Source organism: Triplophysa rosa, linkage group LG14 (genome assembly GCF_024868665.1).
Source record: "Triplophysa rosa linkage group LG14, Trosa_1v2, whole genome shotgun sequence".
Classification (NCBI taxonomy): domain Eukaryota; kingdom Metazoa; phylum Chordata; class Actinopteri; order Cypriniformes; family Nemacheilidae; genus Triplophysa; species Triplophysa rosa.
Genome location: NC_079903.1, coordinates 11,186,567 through 11,207,972, shown reverse-complemented (window position 1 = coordinate 11,207,972; position 21,406 = coordinate 11,186,567). Strand labels below are relative to the sequence as shown.

General features: G+C 40.6%; 1 protein-coding gene across 1 annotated transcript in view; it reads right to left on the bottom strand.

The window, feature by feature from the left end:
* Window positions 1-445: 445 nt before the first annotated feature.
* The window catches only part of LOC130564463 (alpha-2-macroglobulin-like protein 1), a 58,974-nt gene continuing 38,013 nt past the window's right edge, over window positions 446-21,406 (bottom strand). Inside the window, 22 exon segments of the mRNA XM_057350542.1 lie at window positions 446-1,062; window positions 1,494-1,599; window positions 1,714-1,782; window positions 1,872-1,962; window positions 3,945-4,066; window positions 4,511-4,726; window positions 6,129-6,322; window positions 7,128-7,290; window positions 8,058-8,132; window positions 8,400-8,556; window positions 8,664-8,745; window positions 9,035-9,211; window positions 9,371-9,454; window positions 9,892-9,943; window positions 10,423-10,553; window positions 14,969-15,095; window positions 15,223-15,421; window positions 17,510-17,642; window positions 17,749-17,800; window positions 17,898-18,080; window positions 18,273-18,418; window positions 18,534-18,597. Coding sequence (XP_057206525.1) covers window positions 1,019-1,062; window positions 1,494-1,599; window positions 1,714-1,782; window positions 1,872-1,962; window positions 3,945-4,066; window positions 4,511-4,726; window positions 6,129-6,322; window positions 7,128-7,290; window positions 8,058-8,132; window positions 8,400-8,556; window positions 8,664-8,745; window positions 9,035-9,211; window positions 9,371-9,454; window positions 9,892-9,943; window positions 10,423-10,553; window positions 14,969-15,095; window positions 15,223-15,421; window positions 17,510-17,642; window positions 17,749-17,800; window positions 17,898-18,080; window positions 18,273-18,418; window positions 18,534-18,597 — 2,667 coding nt within the window. The 3' untranslated portion in view covers window positions 446-1,018.

Sequence of the window (21,406 nt, the reverse complement as noted above, 5' to 3'; positions counted from 1 at the left end):
ACACCTATTCAGTGGGCAGCAGTAGGTGCATATTCTCAATTAGCGTTCGAACATTGTATTACTGAAGTCAACGGGCATTTTAAAAGTTAAATTCTGCTGCTAAGAAGGGAGTATCAAACGTCTAAACGCTGTTTGGCTTTATGCCGATATTGTCTGTGCTACTTTCAAAGACCCAAGGGGGAAAGCAGTATACAGATATTGGGTGTTACAACATAGCAAGGATAATGTTTAAAGTAACTTTAATGTGTTGACGAGGGAATCTTAAAACTTACACTGCTGAACTAACTATTCGAACCATTTATCGGATCTGCTACAGAACACCAGCCTCTTTGAATGCAACATTTAAAATAAATGTAAATATATTTAGTTAACCCCTTTGTTAAGTTGACAGACCTTTAAGAGCCAACAATTAGGACTGAATTTTCTAGTTTTGAAGTAAAATTATTATTTTTTATTGTGATTTATAATCATTGCATTCAAGGCAGATGCACTACTAAGGAACAGCTTAAAGCCCAGCCAATTTATGTGTTATAAGGAAATTCAAAAACTACGGGACTCATGTTGTAGATGCAGAAACTCTTTATTTAATAGCAATTTAAGTATCTTCATCATGTGAATCATTTGAGGTCACAGATCTGGCTTTTGATTATCATTTACAGATCATCTACACATGTGTCATCAGTATATTCTGATTTTAGTGTGAGAAAGTCAGCAGATATAAGAACAAATCAAGTGTCAGTATTTATTCCGTCTTTGATCTTGCATGTCTGATGAAATGAACAGTCACTCTGGTGGATAACACCTTTCGATACTCCAGCGACAGCACTTTCATCTAAGTCATCTAAAAGTGATCAATGTTCTAGTGATTTATACACATTTTTATTAACAATCCACAGCATAATGCTTACATTTCAATGCCATAGACAAATGTGGAATTCAAGAGCTCTCAAAAAAATTGACAAACGGAATTTTTATACGTAAATATGTTTACAACTGTCAACAATTACTTACTGACACATTACTTGACACATGGGGAGGTGTACTGCTTCACAGCACCTTCACCTAAAAAAAAGAAAACAGTCACTTTTTGTGCATTTTGGTAAGCTCTAGGTTTTTAAAGCACATTTTTGCTGTCTACATCATTGTCACCAGGATTTAGAAAAACAGGATTTCTTTACCGTTAAAAATGTAAATTGCATAATCAACTTTGCATTATTTCCCCCATAATATTATGGGACGCTGACATGATTTTGCTGGGTTAATAACTCTACATCTCTTTTTTTACTTGAGACATAAATACTGTTAAAATAATTATGTAAACATGTATTAACCTGACATGAATAGTTTATAGTTTATTTTCAAGGTACATGAACAACCTGTTTGAGCATTGTTTTCATGCCTTTTATTTAAATATTTGATTATTTAATTAATATTTAAAATAGAAATTCAAAAAATAATAAAACAACAAAAAAAAGTGATGTAATAAGACATACCGGTCTTGTAATAATCGTAGACCTTCACCACAGCTGGTTTCAGGTTCTTCACTACTACAGTCTGCAAAAGCACCAGGGTAAAGGTTTTCCCCTCCTTCTTTTTCATCTTCAAGAAAAAATGACACCTGATGTCATTTACAGTAATTCTATTCTCATGCTGAAAATCCATTTTAAAAAGCTGAAAATCCCTCAAGGGACTTTAATTTACATTTAGACTTACCCGGTCTAAATACAAGATGACATGTCCTTCATTCTGCTCCACAAGTTTGATTCTGGAATCTTGCTGAAGCTATGGACACAGAGGGACCAATGAGAACATACCAAACGCTGCAGAGCTTGAGATCAAAACAAGACTGAAGGCCTGAAAGTGTCACTCACATCTTGTAGAGACAAGTCATCCAGTACAAATCCAGACAGAAGCTTCACATTAATGATGACCATGTAAGTCTCCTCTCGTGGACCATTATACCTGTAACACAATATTGGTTAAGTGATTGTGACGTGATAAACAGCAGACAAAGTCTCATTAGGTTATGGAAACCGAGCATCAGAATGGGGAAGAAAGGGGATTTAAGTGACTCTGAAAGTGGCATAGTTGTTGGAGCGAGAGGCTGGTCTGAGTATTTCAAAAACTGCTGATCTACTGTCATTTTCACACACATCCATCTCTTGGGTTTACAGAGAATAGTCCGAAAAAGAGAAAATATCCATTGAACAGCATCTGTGTGGACGTAAATGCTTTGTTGATGTCAGGAGAAGGGGCAGGGCAGACTGGTTTGAGATCATATAAGGCAACAGTAACCCAACCACTCGATACAAATAAGGGTATGCAGACCACACCGGGTGCCACTCCTGTCAGCTAAGAACAGGAAACTGAGGCCAGAATTCGCACAGGCTCACCCAAATTGGACTGGAAAAACACTGCCTGGTCTGATGAGTCTCGATTTCAGCTGTGACATTCAGATGGTAGGGTCAGAATTTGACATAAACAACTTGAAACCATGGATCCATCCTGCCTTGTATCAATGCTTCAGGCTGGTGGTGGTGATGGTGTAATCACCAAATGTTTTCTTGGCAAACGTTGGGCCACTTAGTACCAACTGAGTATTGTTTAATGTCCATCCCTTTATGACCACAGTCTACCCATCTTCTGATGGCTACTTCCAGCAGGATAATGCACCATGTCACGAAGCTCAAATCATCTCAAACTGGTTTCTTGAACATGCTCACTTTACTTCAATGGCTTCCACAGTCACTAGATCTCAATCCAGTAGAGCACGTTTGGGATGTGGTGGAACGGGAGATTCGTATCATGGACGACAAATCTGTAGCAACTGCGTGATGCTATCATGTCAATAAACGTTCAACCCGGTACTGGCAAGGTGTACCTATAGTCAAAGTCAGTCAATGTCAAACTTTATTGTCAATTCTGCTATATGTACAGGACACAGACAGAATTGAAATTTGGTTTCCCCCAGACCCTCAGAATATTAAATATATAAATACATATTTATTTTTTAAAATAAAAAAATCTGTAAACTGCTAACATTATTTCTCCCAAATTTCAAATAAAAAGGTTGCTTCTGTTTATTTATTTGCAGAAAATGAAAACTGATAAACAGGTCAAAATAACAGAAAAGATGCTTTGTGTTTTTTCAGACCTCAAATACTGTAAAGAAAGCAAGTTCATAGTAACTTTTAAGCAATACAACAGTAATATTTGTACATTTACAAAAAAAATTAACAGTTTTTTGTGTGTCTTGTCATAATGTCAGTCTTTCACTTTGCTGTTGGATGTGACATATTTATAAAACTTTAAGAGACATTCCAAATTTTAATTTAATCAGCATATCTACATGTATTGTGGTCATTCCAGCTGTTGAATTTCAATAAAATCAAACCTCAGGAGTGAAATACAGTCATCCAACAGCAATGTGGAAGTCTGACAACACGACAAGACACATGAAAACTGTGCTAGAGGTTATCACATACAAAAAATAATACAAGTACAAAATATACAGTACTGTTGTATTGCATAAAAGTGCATATGAACATGTTTTCTTTGCAGTATTTGAGGCCTGAAAAAAATGATGTTTTTTCACATGTTTCTCCAGTTTTTATTTTTTGCAAATAAATGCAAATAGAAACAATATGTTTATTTGAAATTTGGGAGAAATATTGTTAGTAGTTCACTAACAATATCTAATACAACAAAACAAAATAAAATTTTGAATAAACCAAAATAAAACTCAAATCTACAAATAGTAAATTCAGAAAAACTGAAAATGGTCTTTGAAATGGTCTGAAATTTTTTCTGCGACTGTAATTATTTGTGACAAAATTGTTTTAATTTCTTTAATTATTTATTAAACAAAATGATTTATGAAACAAAAAAATTACATATTCTAAACTCACGAGGGCTACTTTCATGAATGAAGTAAAGCTGCTCACCTGACATTAAGAGCTAATGTAACAGTGTAGTACTGTCTGCTGTTACAAGTTGAAGTTGCATCTGTTATGATGCTGAAGGCCATGGTGCTGGCAGAGGGCAGAACACTGTAGTGCAAAGCAAACTGAGGAAGATAACACAGTAATAATGTCATGTCCTAAGCCACATTTAGCTGTTAAAGGAATAGTTCACACAAAAAAGAAAATGATCTTGTGATGAAATATTATATAACTAGTTATGACTCTGAAGTTGACTTCCACTAAATTCCTTACATTTAGTGATAGTATGCTTTCTTATCTCTATTTTTTTCTCTTCTGAAGACATTTATTAATCCAATTGAGGCAAATGGATGTTTGTGAGTTTTGGATCGTCAACATTTTGGATCCCACATTAAAATATCGGCATTTTAATGAAATTGTTTGTTCGAGTTCAACTGAAGAAATTCCATCATATACTGTACATTTGGGATGGTGTGAGGGTGAGTCAATTATGAAAGAATTCTCATTTTTGAGTGAACTGTATCTTTAAGTTCTTATGATGCTCATCAAAAGAGCTAAATCTTACTAACCTGCACAAACACACAGCCCTGGCCTCCTGTAGCGAGTGTGAAGTTTCCTGTAGGTGGCTGCAGCTGTCTCTCCTGGTAAAGCAGTCGGTTTCTTTGGTTGACAATGAAGTTGTATTTCTGGTTTGAAGGGGAGGTCACACTGACAACAACAGTTCCTGTTGGACTGTAGGTGGCAGCACTGTATTTAGCGAGTGCCTGGAGGGCCACCACAGTGTCCTGTTCATAGAGAGCGATGAAGCCAATTACACTTTGTCAAAGTAACATACTTACACAGATGGGTAGTATTTTAATGTATTTGAAACACGTATTTAATTACTTTTGAGTATTTTGTCATTTGTATTTCCCTTAACAAAAAAAGTCAAATGTAATTTGTAATTAAATACTTTGAGACTGTATTTTGTATTTTAAAATACTTTTTCAAATATGTCATTTTATTCTTGCCTACAATAACTTCACCAGGCAGTTGTGGCACCACTGTTCCGAAAGTGGTGGGGCAAATTTTGATACTGAAAAATGTAATAAAATTTGAGCTATCAATAATAATTTGAGCTAAACAGCCCGTGGCACAGCAAATGCAAGCAGAACACACATATAAAAAAATATTATTACAATTAATTTTATTAAACAGTAAAGAACCCTGTTCTAGACTTTGGTGATCTTTCATTCCATTAAAGGATACTTCACATCTCATTTCCCTTTACTGCCATAGTAGGGGAAATAAATACTATGGGAGTCAATGGGGAATGAGATCTGACATTCTTCCAAATATCTTTAGAATCTCTAGAAATTTATACAGGTTTGGATCAATCTGAGAGTGAGTAAATGATGACAGAATTTTAATTATTGGGTGAAGTATCCCTTTAAATTGCTGAAAATATTTAAGAAGATAATATTTTAAGGCATATTTAAGGATACCTTTAATACCTTTAAAAATGTAGAAGTTATTGATGTGCTGTAGAAAAACAGATAGACATTCATTGCTAGATTTAAAGTGATTCTACATGCATACCTGACTGTTTCCAGTGAAATCAGTTTAATCATCTTTTTGTCTGAGAGAAGATGTAGATGTACACCTGTCATTTGTCTATAAAACATACTATGCAGTTTGCTTTTAACGCTATACACTCTAAAAACAGTCGTGTTAAAAACAACACATTTTGTGTTCATTTAAGGACACAACATTAATGTTGTTCTTGTAAATGCTAATATACAGACGATCATAGTGCATCTGGATGAGCGTCAAAGCGCGGGGTAACCCACCCACTAGCTGAATTAGAAGATTTGATTGTTTTTTCAACCGAGTCAGACCTGTCTGTTATTAAGCACGTTTGACTTATTCCGAGGCTGCACGCAGACTGATCGGCGTATGATATTAACGTGTTACTTTAAAATACAAATTACTTGTATTTTAATTTAATATTTTTTTCACAGCAGTATTTTGTATTTTATTTAAATACATTTTATGAGTAAGTATTTGTAATTTGTAACTAAATACTTTTTGATGTATTTGTGCCCATCTCTGCATACTTACATATATATTATATAAATATTGCCCTTTTTGTTTTAAAAGTTGTACCGTTCGCCATGAATGAAGTGCCTTGAAATAACATTACTGTACCTGAGTAGAGGAGAAACCTCCATAGGCATTTTGCCTCTTGGCCAGCCAGCGCACTATGGTAGCAGAATAGTCCAGCTTAAATGATGGCAGTGTTGGTCCAGAAAGAAGCGCCAACAACACGTATGAACTCATCTCTACCTCTAAAGAGCTTGTTCTTTGGCCATTATTTTCCTGAGTCCAATATCGGCCATCCCCTTAAATGACAATGACAAGAGTTCATAAGACTGAGGAGTATTTTTTAAGAAACTAAATATTCTTATTCGTTTTTATTATTTTCAGCTAAAACTATGTAAATGCATTAACAAAGTAGGAATATAAATATATAATAATATAAATTTCATGATACACCAGTTTAATCATTTTTTTTCAAGGAGCTCATGAAATAAAGTTAAACCGTACAGTAAAACACTTTTTTTAGATTGCATGGGTCCTTGGCATTGGTATTTCTATGACCCAATGAGAATTTTTTGATTCAGGACATTCTGTGCTAGCACTGCAACTATTTGTGTATAAATACTGTATGTTATTGGACATACTTTGTCAGGAAATTATAAAATCTTTATAAAAAATCTAAAAAAAAAACAATGTTTTCTTTTTTTGCATTTACACTTCTGCTTCAGTTTCAGTATGTATTTCTAATATTGTTTGCTAAAACAAAAAATGAGAAATTACTTTAAATCATTTTAAACATTTTGAATATGAAATGTTTTGTTCCAAAATGAGATAACTCCATGTTTTTTATTACGTTATCATGTTTTTATTGTGTTAGTTAGCTGTATTATTTGAGTTATTATGGCTTAAATCAAAACAAACAACTGCAGTTTGATTGATAGTAATTGGAATGCACAATAAAAAAAACATAATTTTGGGGGGGGGAAAAACGGAGTTATCTCATTTTGGAACCAAACTCTTCATATACTCAACCTCAACATTCTATCACCAGTTTTTCACTCGAGAAATATTTTACTTTTCTGTTTTAAATTCAGAGCTGAATGGCACCTTCTCTCTTGACTCGATTGTCCAAGTTGGAGATGAGTTTCTGTCTCATCTCTTGGTCTCCAGCAAGAGTGAATGTGTAAGAGGCCAGGGCAGTGAAGTACATGTTGTTAACATTGCTGGAAGCTTCCTTCAGACAAACAAGTCCTTTCTTCACCATGGGATCCTTATAAAGCAAACAAAATATTTAAATGAATGCAATCAGTTCTCTTTGTTAATTGAGTTGTCTTTATAAAGTCAGGCCTATGTCACACAACACATGTAAACAATGTGTATAGCCAAGCCCACTAATGAAGCCTGTCACCATGCACATATTCAAAGACCAACAGTTTTCATGTTTTACGAAGTCTACTTTACACAGAACCCAAAACCTAAAGTATTTAAATAATCTGGATTCAGTCAGATTTAACGTATAGAAAATGTTGTGTTCCTGTGGTTAGAACTTTCTTTATATTTTTGTTCACACCCAACAAAATAGACACAAACAGGAGGGATGAATCTATACAGTATTTGCAGGTAAGCCACGCCCCACTATAAATGCAACCAGTATGAATACGGTTACTTGTTAAAATGGGCACACACATTTGGTATGACACAGGCCCTGGACTTCTACGATTACTTAGACTGTTACGGCCTGTGTATTTCAGATGGGATATTCTGCCCTCCGATAGGGCACTTCAGAGTGAAAACAATCAAAACCAAAGTGCTCATAACTGGCCACTTCAAAGGGCCCTTTGGAATGAAGGATTTTGAACGGTACAACTGATAGACACTTTGCGTCCCCATGATTATTTGCATGGCGACAGAGCCTCTTTATTGGCACGGGAGGATGACACAGCAGGGCTCTTCTTTGGTCCCCTACACCCTTCTTAAAGGGCATAGATCATAGGGATGAGCTCTTCCGAATGGAACACAGGGAATGTCTTTACTCACCGATGTTTTCATGCCCAATTCTAGCAGAGCTGCTACGATGTATGCGGTGAGAGTGACATCATCACTGACACCACCCTGTGAAAGAAGAAACAAGGCAGAGAGACATTACAAACAGCAACATTGAGTGATATACAATATTAAAGTACAATGAATATAAGCAACCTGTTGTACCTAAAAATGTCCTTAATGTCCTATACAGTAGCTATTCTTTACATTAAAACAGACACATATTTCCATAATATGTTCCATAATATGATTAGCACGCAATTAACAAACAGACCAACAACCCTGCAGGTATGAATGTTTACTAGTTCATATACTTCAGGTTTATCCTGTTTTTACCTTCATTTCATTGTGGTAGAGGACGCCCACTGTTTTAAAGCACCCATTCTTCTGTTGGCGCTGAGCTAACCAATTCTTCGCCTGGTCGATGTTTGTTTCATCTACAAACACATACTTCTTTGCCCCTCCGAAAATCTTCATCACATATGCAGTTAACCTGAAAACGTGCAATAAAAAGTGCTTGTCAAAAACTATCATAATTTGCAAGTTAGTCATATGAAAATGCGATACAGCTGTAATACAGTTGTTTGTTATCACACTGACCAGGTGTGCCCAGAAGAATCACTGTTTCCAAAAGCGCTGTAAGATCCATCATAATGTTTGTGTTTCAGCTGTGTTTGGTAGCCTGCAAGAAAAAAAGCATGACATAGTCAGTTTAGTCAATTTAAAGTTCCTTCAGTGTACGTTTTTTATTCTGATTGACTGTTTAGTATTGGGATTTGAAAGGCAAAGCCTAATATAAGCAATAGTAATATTGAATTTAAAATCTAAAATGCCGAGCACAATATACAGTAACTAAACATCACTGAAATGGTTTTGGCCACTTTTCTGTCCACCAAAATGTTGTGGCGATGGTAAGATGCATTATTATACTCTCTCTAAACAGAGAACAACAGTATTATAGTTTTTCTCACCAGTCTCCAGAAAGGTTTTAGCTCGTGCCAAAATCTCAGGAGTGAGCTGTCCACTGCTCTCCAAGTACTGAAGGATGTAAATATTGGGTGCAAAGTTCAGCATGTTCTGCTCTCCACAGCCATAAGGCATCCGCAACAGATCAGCGATGTTTTTTAAAGCATGACTGATCAGATCACCTGTGGAGTCAGAAGCAGATCATTTCTACTCATCCTGAGGTCCATACAGTAAATAGGAGTAGTAGCCATGCTTTCATTGAGAGGGTGGATATTCATTAATACTTTATACATACACAATGCACATCATATTTATACACATTTATATTTCTTCAAACTCACCCAGAACAGTGACAAAGCATTTGGCAGAATCCTTGACAACAACTTCAGGGAGTTTAAGAGAGACAGTTGTGTTCACTCGGTTGCCTAAGAGAAATATAATTACAAGTCAATGGTACGTCTCTCTTGCTTTGTATTCAATACGGTGAGGATGACCGGCTGACTTCCAAACCCGTATAAATAAATATTTCCTTGCTCAAAACAGCTTAAGCGTCACTGTTACACACAATATAAGACAATTTCAGAAGGTTTAAAATATGCAGCTTGTATTTTAGTACATTTATATTGTTATTATGTGGAGTTCAATGTTTAAATATTTGTGGTTGCATATCATCCATTTGGAGGTGGGAGTTTGATTCAAAGTAGACAAACTTCTGCTTGTGCAATTTTGGTTTGTTTTTACAAACTGAGGGACGGATCAAATTATTTCTGTGGTATTGGATGGTATGCCACATGATGTCAATGGTGTTTAAGTTGTAATGGACCTGGAACATTCTTTAAAGTGACAGAACAATGTCACCGACCTGTTAAACAGATGAGCTCATTCTGAGTGATTATCTGTTGAACTCCGTCCGCCTGACAAATAAAATAGCAACTTAAGTTATTACTGTGCCAAACAAAAAAGGACATTTGAATATTTTTTATTGATTACTAAATATTTAATTACTTTTTTACTAAGATTCTGGACAACAGAATGGCTTTGCCCCGTAAAAAGTTTCACCTATTTCGTTTTAAAAATGTAGTTATTAAAGTTAAATCAAATTGGCTTTACAAGTCAATTGAATTTAAATGATATTAAACTGACTTAAAAATGTAGTTGTATTTCAATAAACTTAGTCAGTTTATTATCATTTACATTTAAGTGACTTGTAAAGCTAATTTGATTTCACTTAAAAATTTAAGGCAGCTTTTAAATAAAGTTTTTAAGTGTAGTTTTTACTGTGTGCTAGTCAGCAAGTTAGACTAGAACGGAAGCAGCACTAACCAACAAAAAGTTAAACCAGGAAGCTGAATTCTGAATAATATCGTGGGTTAATGGCTGTAGTATGGCTCACCTCCACCAGAAACAACTGTACCACAGTGTCAAAATGGGGTCTTTCTGGCCCTGTCACCTCCTCCTCACGCCCCTCCATTCCACAAGAATGAGTCTCCACGCCATCAGCTCTCACAGCAACACTCACCTTTCCTTGAATATACACACAATTAAATCAAAATGCCTTACCTGCGTATACTTAATTTACAGAACTGTAAATGTTAAATTAAAAGGTAAAACATATGATTTAATCATGGGGATGTATAAATCCTAGTTTAAACATTACTCTTTAAATGACCAGTGTGGAATTTCCATGTTGGACTAAATTGTCTCGGTTACGACTGTAACCTCTGTTTCCTGATGGAGGGAACGAGATGTTGTGTCAAGACAGAATTGGGTTTGAACTTGAGAACATATCAGCTCTGATCATAAATTTCAAAAGGCCAATGAACTTGGCGAATGGCATCCGCATGCCAATCTCCTCTCAGTACATACGGGTATAAAGGAAGATGCCATGCCCATTCATTCAGGTTTTGTGCCCATTAGGGACACTGGGAAGTGCTACTCCCTTTGCTGAGGAAGCATGCCATGTGGATATACATCCATATGGATATACCTGCATGGTCTCACTAGTGGGGGAGAACTCATGGGAACAAGCTGTGCGGGGCCCCAACCAAGGGGAGCACAGACAAGAGGTGGAGATGTCCGGGGGGAGCTCACAGGTTCACTAACAGGGGAACCGTAGAGTGAGAAATACATCATACGGGACCACGCGAGAGGGGGGAGTCACTACGTATGGAAGTAACTAGCTCAAGTATAGGAATTCACCTGAACGACGGGTAATCAGGTCATCTATGAGTCATTTTGGCACGGGTCTCTCACAAACTTGCGGTGCATGTCGGAAGTGGGAGGGCACGTGTTGAGCCTCTACCAGGCCCTGTCAGGCCCTCTGCTGGAGGATGGGCCCCCGGCTATCCCAGGCCTATTGAGTTTCCCGTGGCACTGCGATATCGCTGCCTTCAGGAGTGTGGCGAGTCGCCCCTGTCCCAATCAGCGTCGCCATGGATACGGAGACAATCATCCCGAACACCTGCCGGTCGTCAGCACCTGCGGCTCGTTCCCAGACAGGATAAAAGCGGGAGAAGAGAGAGGGTGAGCTACGACTCCACACACAACTTGTATGTTGATCCTGTCCGTGTTTCTCTCTCTTTTTAAGATACGAGTGCCTGACGACCAGCAGACGAAACTGCAGCAAACTGCTGATCCCTCACCGCAAGCACAGAGCACCCGGAAGAAACTGCACAAGCTGTTTTCCCCCATACTGACACTCTGCAACTTTCTTCACGTAATGCTTTGCAAATAAACCACCCTCCTTGGCTTTAAAAACTCGCAAGTGTGTTTGTTTCATGTCTTGCTCGCCACAACTGGTGGAGAATGCGGGCGCACTGACATGAAACGAAACCACAGTTTACAAAACCCCGTAACTCTCTGTGTTCTTTACATCCTAGGGAATCGCGCTCTCTCTCTCCCCCTCGGATCAGACGAGATGGAAAAGATCATTTGCCGGCTGGCCGAGATTACCACTCGCCAGCAAATGTTCAGCTCGCTATCCGACAGGAAGTGAAGTGACCATTAGTCAGATATGGTGACCCATACCCGAAATGTGACCTCTGCTTTTAATCCATCCAGAGAGTAGTGAACACACGCACAGCAAGTGGTGAACACACGTACACCCGGAGCAGTGGGCAGCTATCACTGCAGCGCAAGTAGACTCGTCATTACCCGCTGGGGAGCAAGTAGACCTCAGTCATTACCCGCCGGCCCTGGGAATCGAACCGGCAACCTTCTGGTCACGAGTCCAACTCTCTAACCATTAGGCCACGACTGACCGGATGGAACAAACCATCGGACGTGTGGCGGAAGCCGCCGCTGCCCGGATACCCTTACCCGACGGCCAAGCGTCAGCACACCACCACCTCACCAAACTCGGCAACCTGGACGACATCGAGGCATATCTGCATACTTTTGAGGTGATTGCTGTTCGGGAAGCTTGGGATAAGACCGAGTGGGTGCAAATTCTGACTCCGTTCTTGACCGGGGAAGCACAAAGAGCTTACTTCTCGATGCCGGCCCCGTCAAACGCGGACTACGACACATTGAAGAGGAAAATCCTCGCCCGAGTCTGCGTATACCCCAGTCAACGCCACCCAACAGTTCCATGAATGGACGTACAAGGAAACCGTGCCGATCCGAGCCCAGGCCGCACACCTCACCGGTCGCCGAGAAGGTGGTCATCGACCGCCTGCTGCACGCCCTTCCTCGACGCTTCCGGGGACCAGTGAGCATGAGGGACCCCGCTACCTACCGGGAGTTAGTGGAAGCGGTGGAGTTGGCGGAGGCGGCAGCCGCCCGCGATGCGGGAGAGAGAGTGACGGTCTCGCCCCGGAGGGTGGCCCCCACATGGTGACAGCCGGAGGGCAACTCACGACCGGTAGACAGTGCCAATGCCAATGCCAACGGAACCCGCCTCCCCAGGACCCCGGGCCTGGCTAGCCGGCTGCGTCGTGCGACGGGAAACCGGTCACCGCGACGCTAGACTGTGGGAGCTCGGTGACTCTGGTGCAACCCACAGTGGTTCGGCCCTGGCCACGAGGAAAACTGCCGATTCCAATCACGGGCGTACACGGAGATACCCGCAGTGTCCCAGCCTGACCATCACCAGAGTCACCATCACTGCTAAACCCGGGTCCTGGCCTTTGGGGCGTAGGAATAGTGCACGACTTACCCGTTCCGGTCCTCCTGGGAAGAGATTGGCCGGGGTTCGACCAGCTGTTGGCCCATGCGGTGCAGCTGGCGGGAGAGGGGAGCCGCCGACGCCGCCCGGCGAGACCGAGCTCATTTGGGAGGGAGCAAAGGGAAGATGACCGGCTGGACCCAAGTCCGAATAGTTGACGAGGAAGTCCGACAGCCCGCACCTCACCCGCTCCCATACTTCGCAGTACAAAATGGTCTGCTCTACTGTGTCGCCCAGAGGAGGGGGGAGGAAAAACGACTGTTGGTGGTCCTGAAAATGAAGACAACCACCATACTTGAGTTAGCCCACGCCCATCCTCTGGCCGGACACCTGGAGGCCACCAACACAGCACAGCGCATACGCTACCGGTTCCTCTGTCCAGGACTCGACGGCGATGTCAAACGGTTCTGCCAGAGTTGTCCCACCTGCCAAAAGACCTCGCCGAATCGACCTCCCCCCAGCCCTCTCATCCCTCTGCCCATCATTGAGGTGCCTTTCGAGCGTATTGGGATGGACCTGGTAGACCCACTGCCGAAGTCTGCCCATGGCCATGAGCACATCCTCGTCATCGTGGACTACGCCACCCGGTACCCTGAGGCACTTCCCCTGAGAAAGGCCACGGCAAAGACCATAGCCAAGGAGCTCTTCCTCCTCTTCAGCCGGGTAGGCATCCCCTCCGAGGTCCTGACGGACCAGGGGACACCGTTTATGTCCCGGTTGATGGCGGACCTCTGTCACCTTGTCAAGGTAAAACAGCTACAGACTTCGGTCTTCCACCCCCAGACGGACGGTTTAGTGGAACGATTCAATCAAACCCTCAAGAGGATGCTCCGACGCGTGGTGGCAGAGGACGGGCGCGACTGGGATCTGATGCAGCCATACGTGCTTTTTGGCATCCAGGAGGTGCCCCAGGCCTCCACAAGGGACCACGGCCATACCATCGTCGAGAGGGTCAGGCCAGTCAACTACCGAGTCCGTCAGCTGGGACGACGCCGGGTGGAACAGCTGTACCACGTGAATCTCCTAAAGAGGTGGGTGACAACCTCGGCGCAGATGGCCGGTTTCGCAGAGAAGGAACCCCCAGTGGTGCGAATTTGAGAACAGCTGTCCCCCGTGCAGAAGACCGACCTCAATGCCCTGGTCCGTCAGTTCAAGGATGTGTTCTGCGAGAGGCCCGGGCGGACGAAGGTCATCCACCACAAGATCCGCACCCCCCCCGGAGTCGTGGTCCGGCAGCGGCCCTACCGGGTCCCGGAAGCTCGTTGGTTGGCTATAGAGGAAGAGATTGACCGGATGAAGGAGCTTAAGGTGATCGAGCCCTCCGCAGCCCCTGGTCCAGCCCCATCGTCATGGTTCCCAAACCCGACGGCACTCTCCGCTACTGTAACGACTTCAAGCGACTAAATTAAGTCTCCAGTTTGGACGGATACCCCATACCCCGAGTGGACAAACTCCTAGACTGTCTCGGGAAGGCCCGGTTCATATCCACCCTAGACCTCACCAAGGGGTACTGGCAGGTACCGTTGTCCCCCACGTCCTGAGAGAAAACGGCCTTCAAAACCCCCTCGGAACACTGGCAGTACCAGGTGCTGCTGTCTGGGTTACATGGAGCCCCAGCAACCTTCCAGAGAATGATGGACAGCATAGCAGCATTTATAGAAAATGTATACTGACAATCTTGTCAATAACAAACATGCATGGTGCAACCAAATTGCAGGAAAGAACATAAAATCACATTTCTGTTGTGCTGATATAGTCAATGTATTTGACTTACCCAGAACAGAGGCTTTAATAATCCACTCAAAGGTTTTGGTCTCTCCTGCACAAACACATCGAGTATAATTGCAGTCTTTACAAGGAAGAACTGAGAACTCATTTGAACTTCCCAGTGTGACCTTCACCTATATGACAAGACACAGAGATCTGTCCAGTGGCAGACTGAAGAAAACAACTGTGCTTGCAACAAACACTTGCAAAATTACTGTGTGACAAATAAGACACATAAATGTAGAAATATTAGTGCCTCACCTTAAAACATTTGGAAAGGTAGTTTAATACAGTAGCTTTGAGGGTGAGCTCTTCTCCACGGATAACAGAGTAAGGGACACTGACGGTGAGTGGCTGCCCTGCCACTCCTATAGCAATAAATGATGTGCAGAAATCATCTGTTGCCCATTTAGTGATGGTGTCAGGAACAGTCTTTTTAATTGTAACAGATCCAGACTTCCTAATGAATAAAACATATTTAGGACTACTGCTTCTGTTGGTAATATTATTGTTATTCTTCCCCAATGGGAGTCTATGGCAGCCCTATGAACCGTACATAGGAAAGATGAAACTTGACACACTCGTAGTGGTGGTCCTCAACAGTCATGTGACCAAGTATGGGGTCTCTAGCACTCACTCTATAGCACCACCAGCAGTTCAAAAATTCACTTTTCAAACAGCTGTAACTTTTGAACCCTTCAAGAGGATGTCATTCTTCATGGATGTGACTTCATAGATGTCATTCCACTCGTCAAGCTCTTCGCATTGAGTGCGCTACATTAAGGCTCCACCCATTACAGAAGCAATATTGAAAAGTACAGTATTGCGTTTTTTCACTACTAGTCGTAAAAATTGTGCTCAATTGTCATGAAAATCGGCTCAGATGATCTTTGGACTGAGCCGCACAGACATGATGCTGTATCTCGGACTTTCTTCGATCTAGCGGTACGAAACTTTGTATGCTTCATCGACACCTTGGACTGGGGGTCTGTGCCAAACTTGGGCACAGCGCCGCCCATGGGTCGCAAGATTTGTTCGTAATTTTGGATATGTTTGTCAGAAAATTGTGATCTCGGTCTCTACAGGTTCCTTTTGTCATGCCGGATCGTATGATTATGATTCTGTCACGATTGGACCAACGGCCTGTCCACCATTTTGAATTTGGTCATAAATCGTAAATATCTTTTGAACTGTATGATATATCTGCACCAACCATATCTGGTACGCGCCATTGAAGTACAGTCCTGGATGTACATGTTAAGTTTCAAGACAGCCCCACCTAGCGTTCATGAGATATAACACTTTTTATATAATTGCTTATAACTCTTGAACGCTTTATCTGAAATTTGTTTTCTGACAGTCATTATTTCTCATTGATGCCTCATTTGTCATTTTCTAACATTCAGTTATTAACTTATTGTAAAGCATATGAAAAACGTTTTTGTCACTGCTCATTTGACAAATGTGGTCTATTTTTTTCAAAGCCCAGCTCGTATGATCTTTGGACCGAGCCGCACAGAAATGGCCGAACTGAGTTTTGATTTCTGGGGCAATTATTTGAGAAATACCTCTGCAAAGTTGACTGTGCCTGTGACATTGTCTCTTTCTCGTATTTAACTATTTTGACTGTATGTAACGCGTTGTGAATTACTATACAAAAATTATATTCTCTTGTACATTGTATTTCTGTTATTTTTGCTTTATTGTTTGAACCTCTGAAAGCTCTCCTCAGGATCCTGGGTCAAGAAGTTCAACTTAGTGGTACAACCTAATAATGCACAAGCCTCAAGTCTCTGAGGTTGTGGGTTCGAATCCCATGTTTTTTTTTTAGAAATACCTCTGCAAAGTTGGGTCAAGCAGGTCACAACGTGTTGTGTTACTTTTGCTCTACACTCTCAATTTAGCCCCTTCGGGGATTGGCCTATGTCAATGCTTGAAGCTCTTAAAGCAGTCCTCGGCAGGCAGGGTGCACAATGTCAACTGAGTGGCTCAACCTAATAAAGCGCATGCCTCGAGACCGCAAAGTCGTGGGGTTTCAATCCCGAGAGGCACATGTGTTGTTTGTATATATAACGTGTATGTATGTATATCTCGGTTTTTTAAACATATTTTCACGTTTCATAAAATTTTTTACGTTTTTCATATACATATTGTTCTTGTGGCTGTGCGCTGTCATAGCTGCAATTTTGGTTATTGTTGCATATCGCTACTTACACCTCTATCAGTTTTGCTCAGCAGCCTGGTTGTGGGATGTCAGCTCTGTGGTGAGACTCACTAAGTCACTAGTCTTTGGGGTCAGTGGTTCGAATCCGGCTGTGGGCATGTTCCGTACTTATACGTAAATTATGCGGCTTTGACTTTGTTCTCATCTATTCTTCTCAACCTGTCCGTTTTCATGCATGTTCTCTTTCTGCCTTTTTTGCTCTCATTTTTTGCTCGCGGCACCTTCAGGCGCTTGGCCCCATATCGCTGCTTACTGCTATATTCTTTTACTAATTGCATGAGTAATTATTTATTTGTATTATAAAAGGGAATAAGCTATACACACCCCATAGGCACAAGATCCCATATCCAAGTTTCCGGAAGGAACTTGCGGATTGTATTCTGAACAGTTTTTGACACAGATGGACCATTAATTGCCACGTCTTCTCTTAGTGCATTGGGTTGAACAGTACCTGCACCTGCTACAAAAGTTTGAGCAGATAGATATTAGGAAAGCAAGTATCAAATTCTAAAAACAAAGATCAAGTAACTTACCTATAGCTGGCCTCACCATCAAATCATGACAGTAAACAGGGTCTTTCACATCAGAGTTGGTGGCGATTTTGACTCCAATTGCCTAGAAGCAAGCATTATTTTAAACGGATAGTGAATATAATGATAAACTAACCACTACTGAAACAGGAGGTGTTTAAAGTGGAAATAAAAGATCTTACTTTAAAGGCACTGTATGCATCATTTTCACTGTAATAAGGGTAATAAAAGAGCAAGCGTCTTCCCATCGTCACCACTGGGGGGTCAACTGGATTCCTGTCTCCAGGTATACAGGGATCGTCATTATATTCCCAGACTTGATATGAGTAATCCACCAACATTTGGACTGGTAACATTCCAAAAGCCTACAGATTTCAATGTAATACACAGGATGAATTGACACTGCAATATCAAATAGAACAGCACATCAATCAAGAAATATTGTATTTTTAAGATTATCTGTCTGTTAAGTGTAACATACAAAGGCAGAATTGAGCTCAGCCTCAACAGCAGTACACTCTGATCAATGGACCTATTACTTATTGGTTTTAATTGACCTTGTCCGAAAAGCATTGTTCACTGGGGAAGTTCCAACTGTCTGCTACTGTTTCTCTGTTGGGAAGAACTGTGTACACCACCACCTGGGCGAATGGAGACAGGGCTATAGTCTTTTTTAATGTGAACGCCAATTTGCCTTTGTTTTCTGTAATGAAGAGGAGAACATTTGCGAGCAACCGGTCAATGAAAGCAAATGAGGCTCTTAGAACATACAACAGTTCAATAATTATCGGGTGTTTTCTGTGATATCTATTTTCTACCTTTTCCATACTGCACGTTGACAGAGGCACGGCCATTTTTAGCCATACTGCCTTTGGAAAAGACCTGGAACACACAAGGTGAAAGAATGTTGTGTGAAATTTATGAAATACCACAACACATTTGTTTGTAGCATCAATCAGTATGTAGCATCCACTTAGTGATGTGTAGTGATGGCAGCCACAGTACAATGGCGCCAGTGCGCTCACCACACAGCTAGGTGGAGAGGAGAGAGAGTGATAGAGCCAATTCACTGGATGGGGATTATTAGGAGGCCATGATAGATGAGGGAATTTGGCCATAACACCGGGGATGCTCTTTACGAGAAGTGCCATGGGATTTTAATGACAACAGAGAGTCAGGACCTTGGTTTAATCTCATCCAAAGGACAGTGTTAAACATAAATGTAAAATGTGAGTTTTCTAAACATACCATGTAGAAGACATCCAGTGTTTTCTGTCCCTTTTTCAGTGCACTGCCCTGAATTATGTAACTGGTCTCCACATTTGCATTGCCCGCACAGCTCAATGGGTTTGGAGTCAAAATTAACTTTAGAAAACTTTTGCTTTTGGAGTAGAACGGCCTTAACCAGAGACTGCCTCCATTATAATATCTTGATACTGGCCAGAAACCATTCTGGGGTTTATCCTCAATGTGGCGAGCCTAATGTAAATGAATGAATGAATCAATAAATAAATGAATGACACACATCCTTCTACTGCACATCAAAGTTATACAACTATATAATGGTTGAAAAAACAGCACCAACCTGTAAATAAGCAGGTTGACTTGACCAATCTGTCGTGTCTAAAGAGAAGTGAGCTGTACCGTTGCTGTCTGTTGAGAGTATCACATTCATACTTTTGGAATCATAATTTGCAGTGAGATACACTGTTTGACCATTCAACGGATTGTTGTACACATCACTGACCAGAACCTGTCAACAAATAAATAAAAACAAAAAATAAAGTGAGTTTTGGTCCCATAGACATTTGATGTTGTAATTTTGGTATTGAGAGGTCTCATATAAATGTCCTAGCGCCTATTTTATAAAATGTTGCATAGAAACCGTGCTAAATTTGATATTACGATCATTTCTCAAATTGCGTAGCGGGAGAGTGTGGTAAGATGAGCCATTTTTTACTTACGTGGTTCTCAAGATGAAACAAAATGAGGCATACATGCAAAAAAGTATTAAATCTAATTTCAGGATGTTTCCTATCAATCTAAATTATTAGAACACATCTATGACATATGGTTTTAAAAATATGGCTTCTTATAAAAAAGTTCTCCTGTGGCTCAGTTTGCCCCATGATAGGGGTAAGTTGATCCAAGTCAGGGGGTAAGTTGAACCATATGGGGATATACTGAGCATGCAACTGAATTTGAATAAATACCCCGTTTTTAAAGATTTATCTTCTAAAAAATTATTTCCCCTCACGAATACTAATAGTTGTTTTTTTTAAGCTAACTTAAACAAAAAATAACCAAATACACTTTACATTTCAATATCTTTAATCTGCAATATCTTTCGGTTTGCATTTCTGAAATAACTTGTCTTGTGAAACACCAAAGTTGTTACCTTCCAAAAACAGACTAAACGGAGAGTTTGTTGACTAAAAATAATTTAATTTCTGCTCTCACTATGTCTGTTGTAGATTCTTGGCATTATACAGTGCTTTTTAATGCCAAACAGGTTAGGCCATTGGTGAATTAAGTTGGAAAGATATACAATATACTTTATGAGTAAAATCCGGTGTAGAATGCTTTTCTTAATCAGAGAATATAAGTGTACTTTGGTGTACATTGTCCATAAACTCAGTAGCCTATACTAAACATGACAAACTAGAAAGTTATGTGATATTTCATTGAAATTATACAGGTTTAAAATTTAGAAATTGAACACTTGCTCAATTTAACCCACAGGATGGAGCTCACCTTGCCCCATAGCTGCCACTTTGGAAAAAACTAGCTAGATTACAAATTCAGGCTACTATTTAGCCAGATCATTTGCATGGTTTTATATGTTGGTAAATCACCAACATGCATCATAAATATTTTTAGACCTGGATACATTTGCTTTGATGTACCAGCCATTACAGCTGATATGCAAAAATTGTACGTTGACAAGCCAAAAACAGCTTTTAAAGTCACTTTATGCTGTCCGATTCTCCCATGTGCTTCACATTTTCACATTCTGGCAGAAATAACGGGTGATTCCAAAATGCATGGTCAAATGACAACAAAAGTGACCAGTCGCTGAGACACAGTGGGTGGATCAACTTACCCACTGGCTCATCTTACCCCACTCTCCCCCTACATGTGATTCATAGAATGAACGTACGCACAAAGACGTGTGTAACGTAACGCCTCTCTTTCAGATGTGAAATCTATACATCCGCTAATAAAACTGAAATTACAGCTGAACAGTTTCACATCTCCGCCTTTTAACGGTCGTCTAATTAATATCATGAGCGCGTTTACATGCACAGTCTTACGCCGATTATGCTTAATAAGCTGATATATGTAAGGTCATGTAAACGCGTAAAACGGGTTTCTTTTATCGGGAAAGCTTATAAACGGCGTAAGCAAAACCCGCTCGGCAGAGGTAGTTTTCTGCCCGTTACTCCGATTTCGCGCTGCATGTAAACGCCTTTACCGGTTTTCTCTCAGTTTTGTTTATGTGCGCATGTCTGAAAGCGCAGTAGTAAAAGTCCTAAACGGAAGTAATAGTAAAATAACGTATAAAAGCCCGCTCTCGAATCATGCAGTTTATGTAGAAACGTCAAAATGAAGAACTATTGTTGCTTATGCAGGTATTGCGGATATGAGAAGAGATATAAAAATACAGCTTCTGACCGTTCTCCCGCTGCAT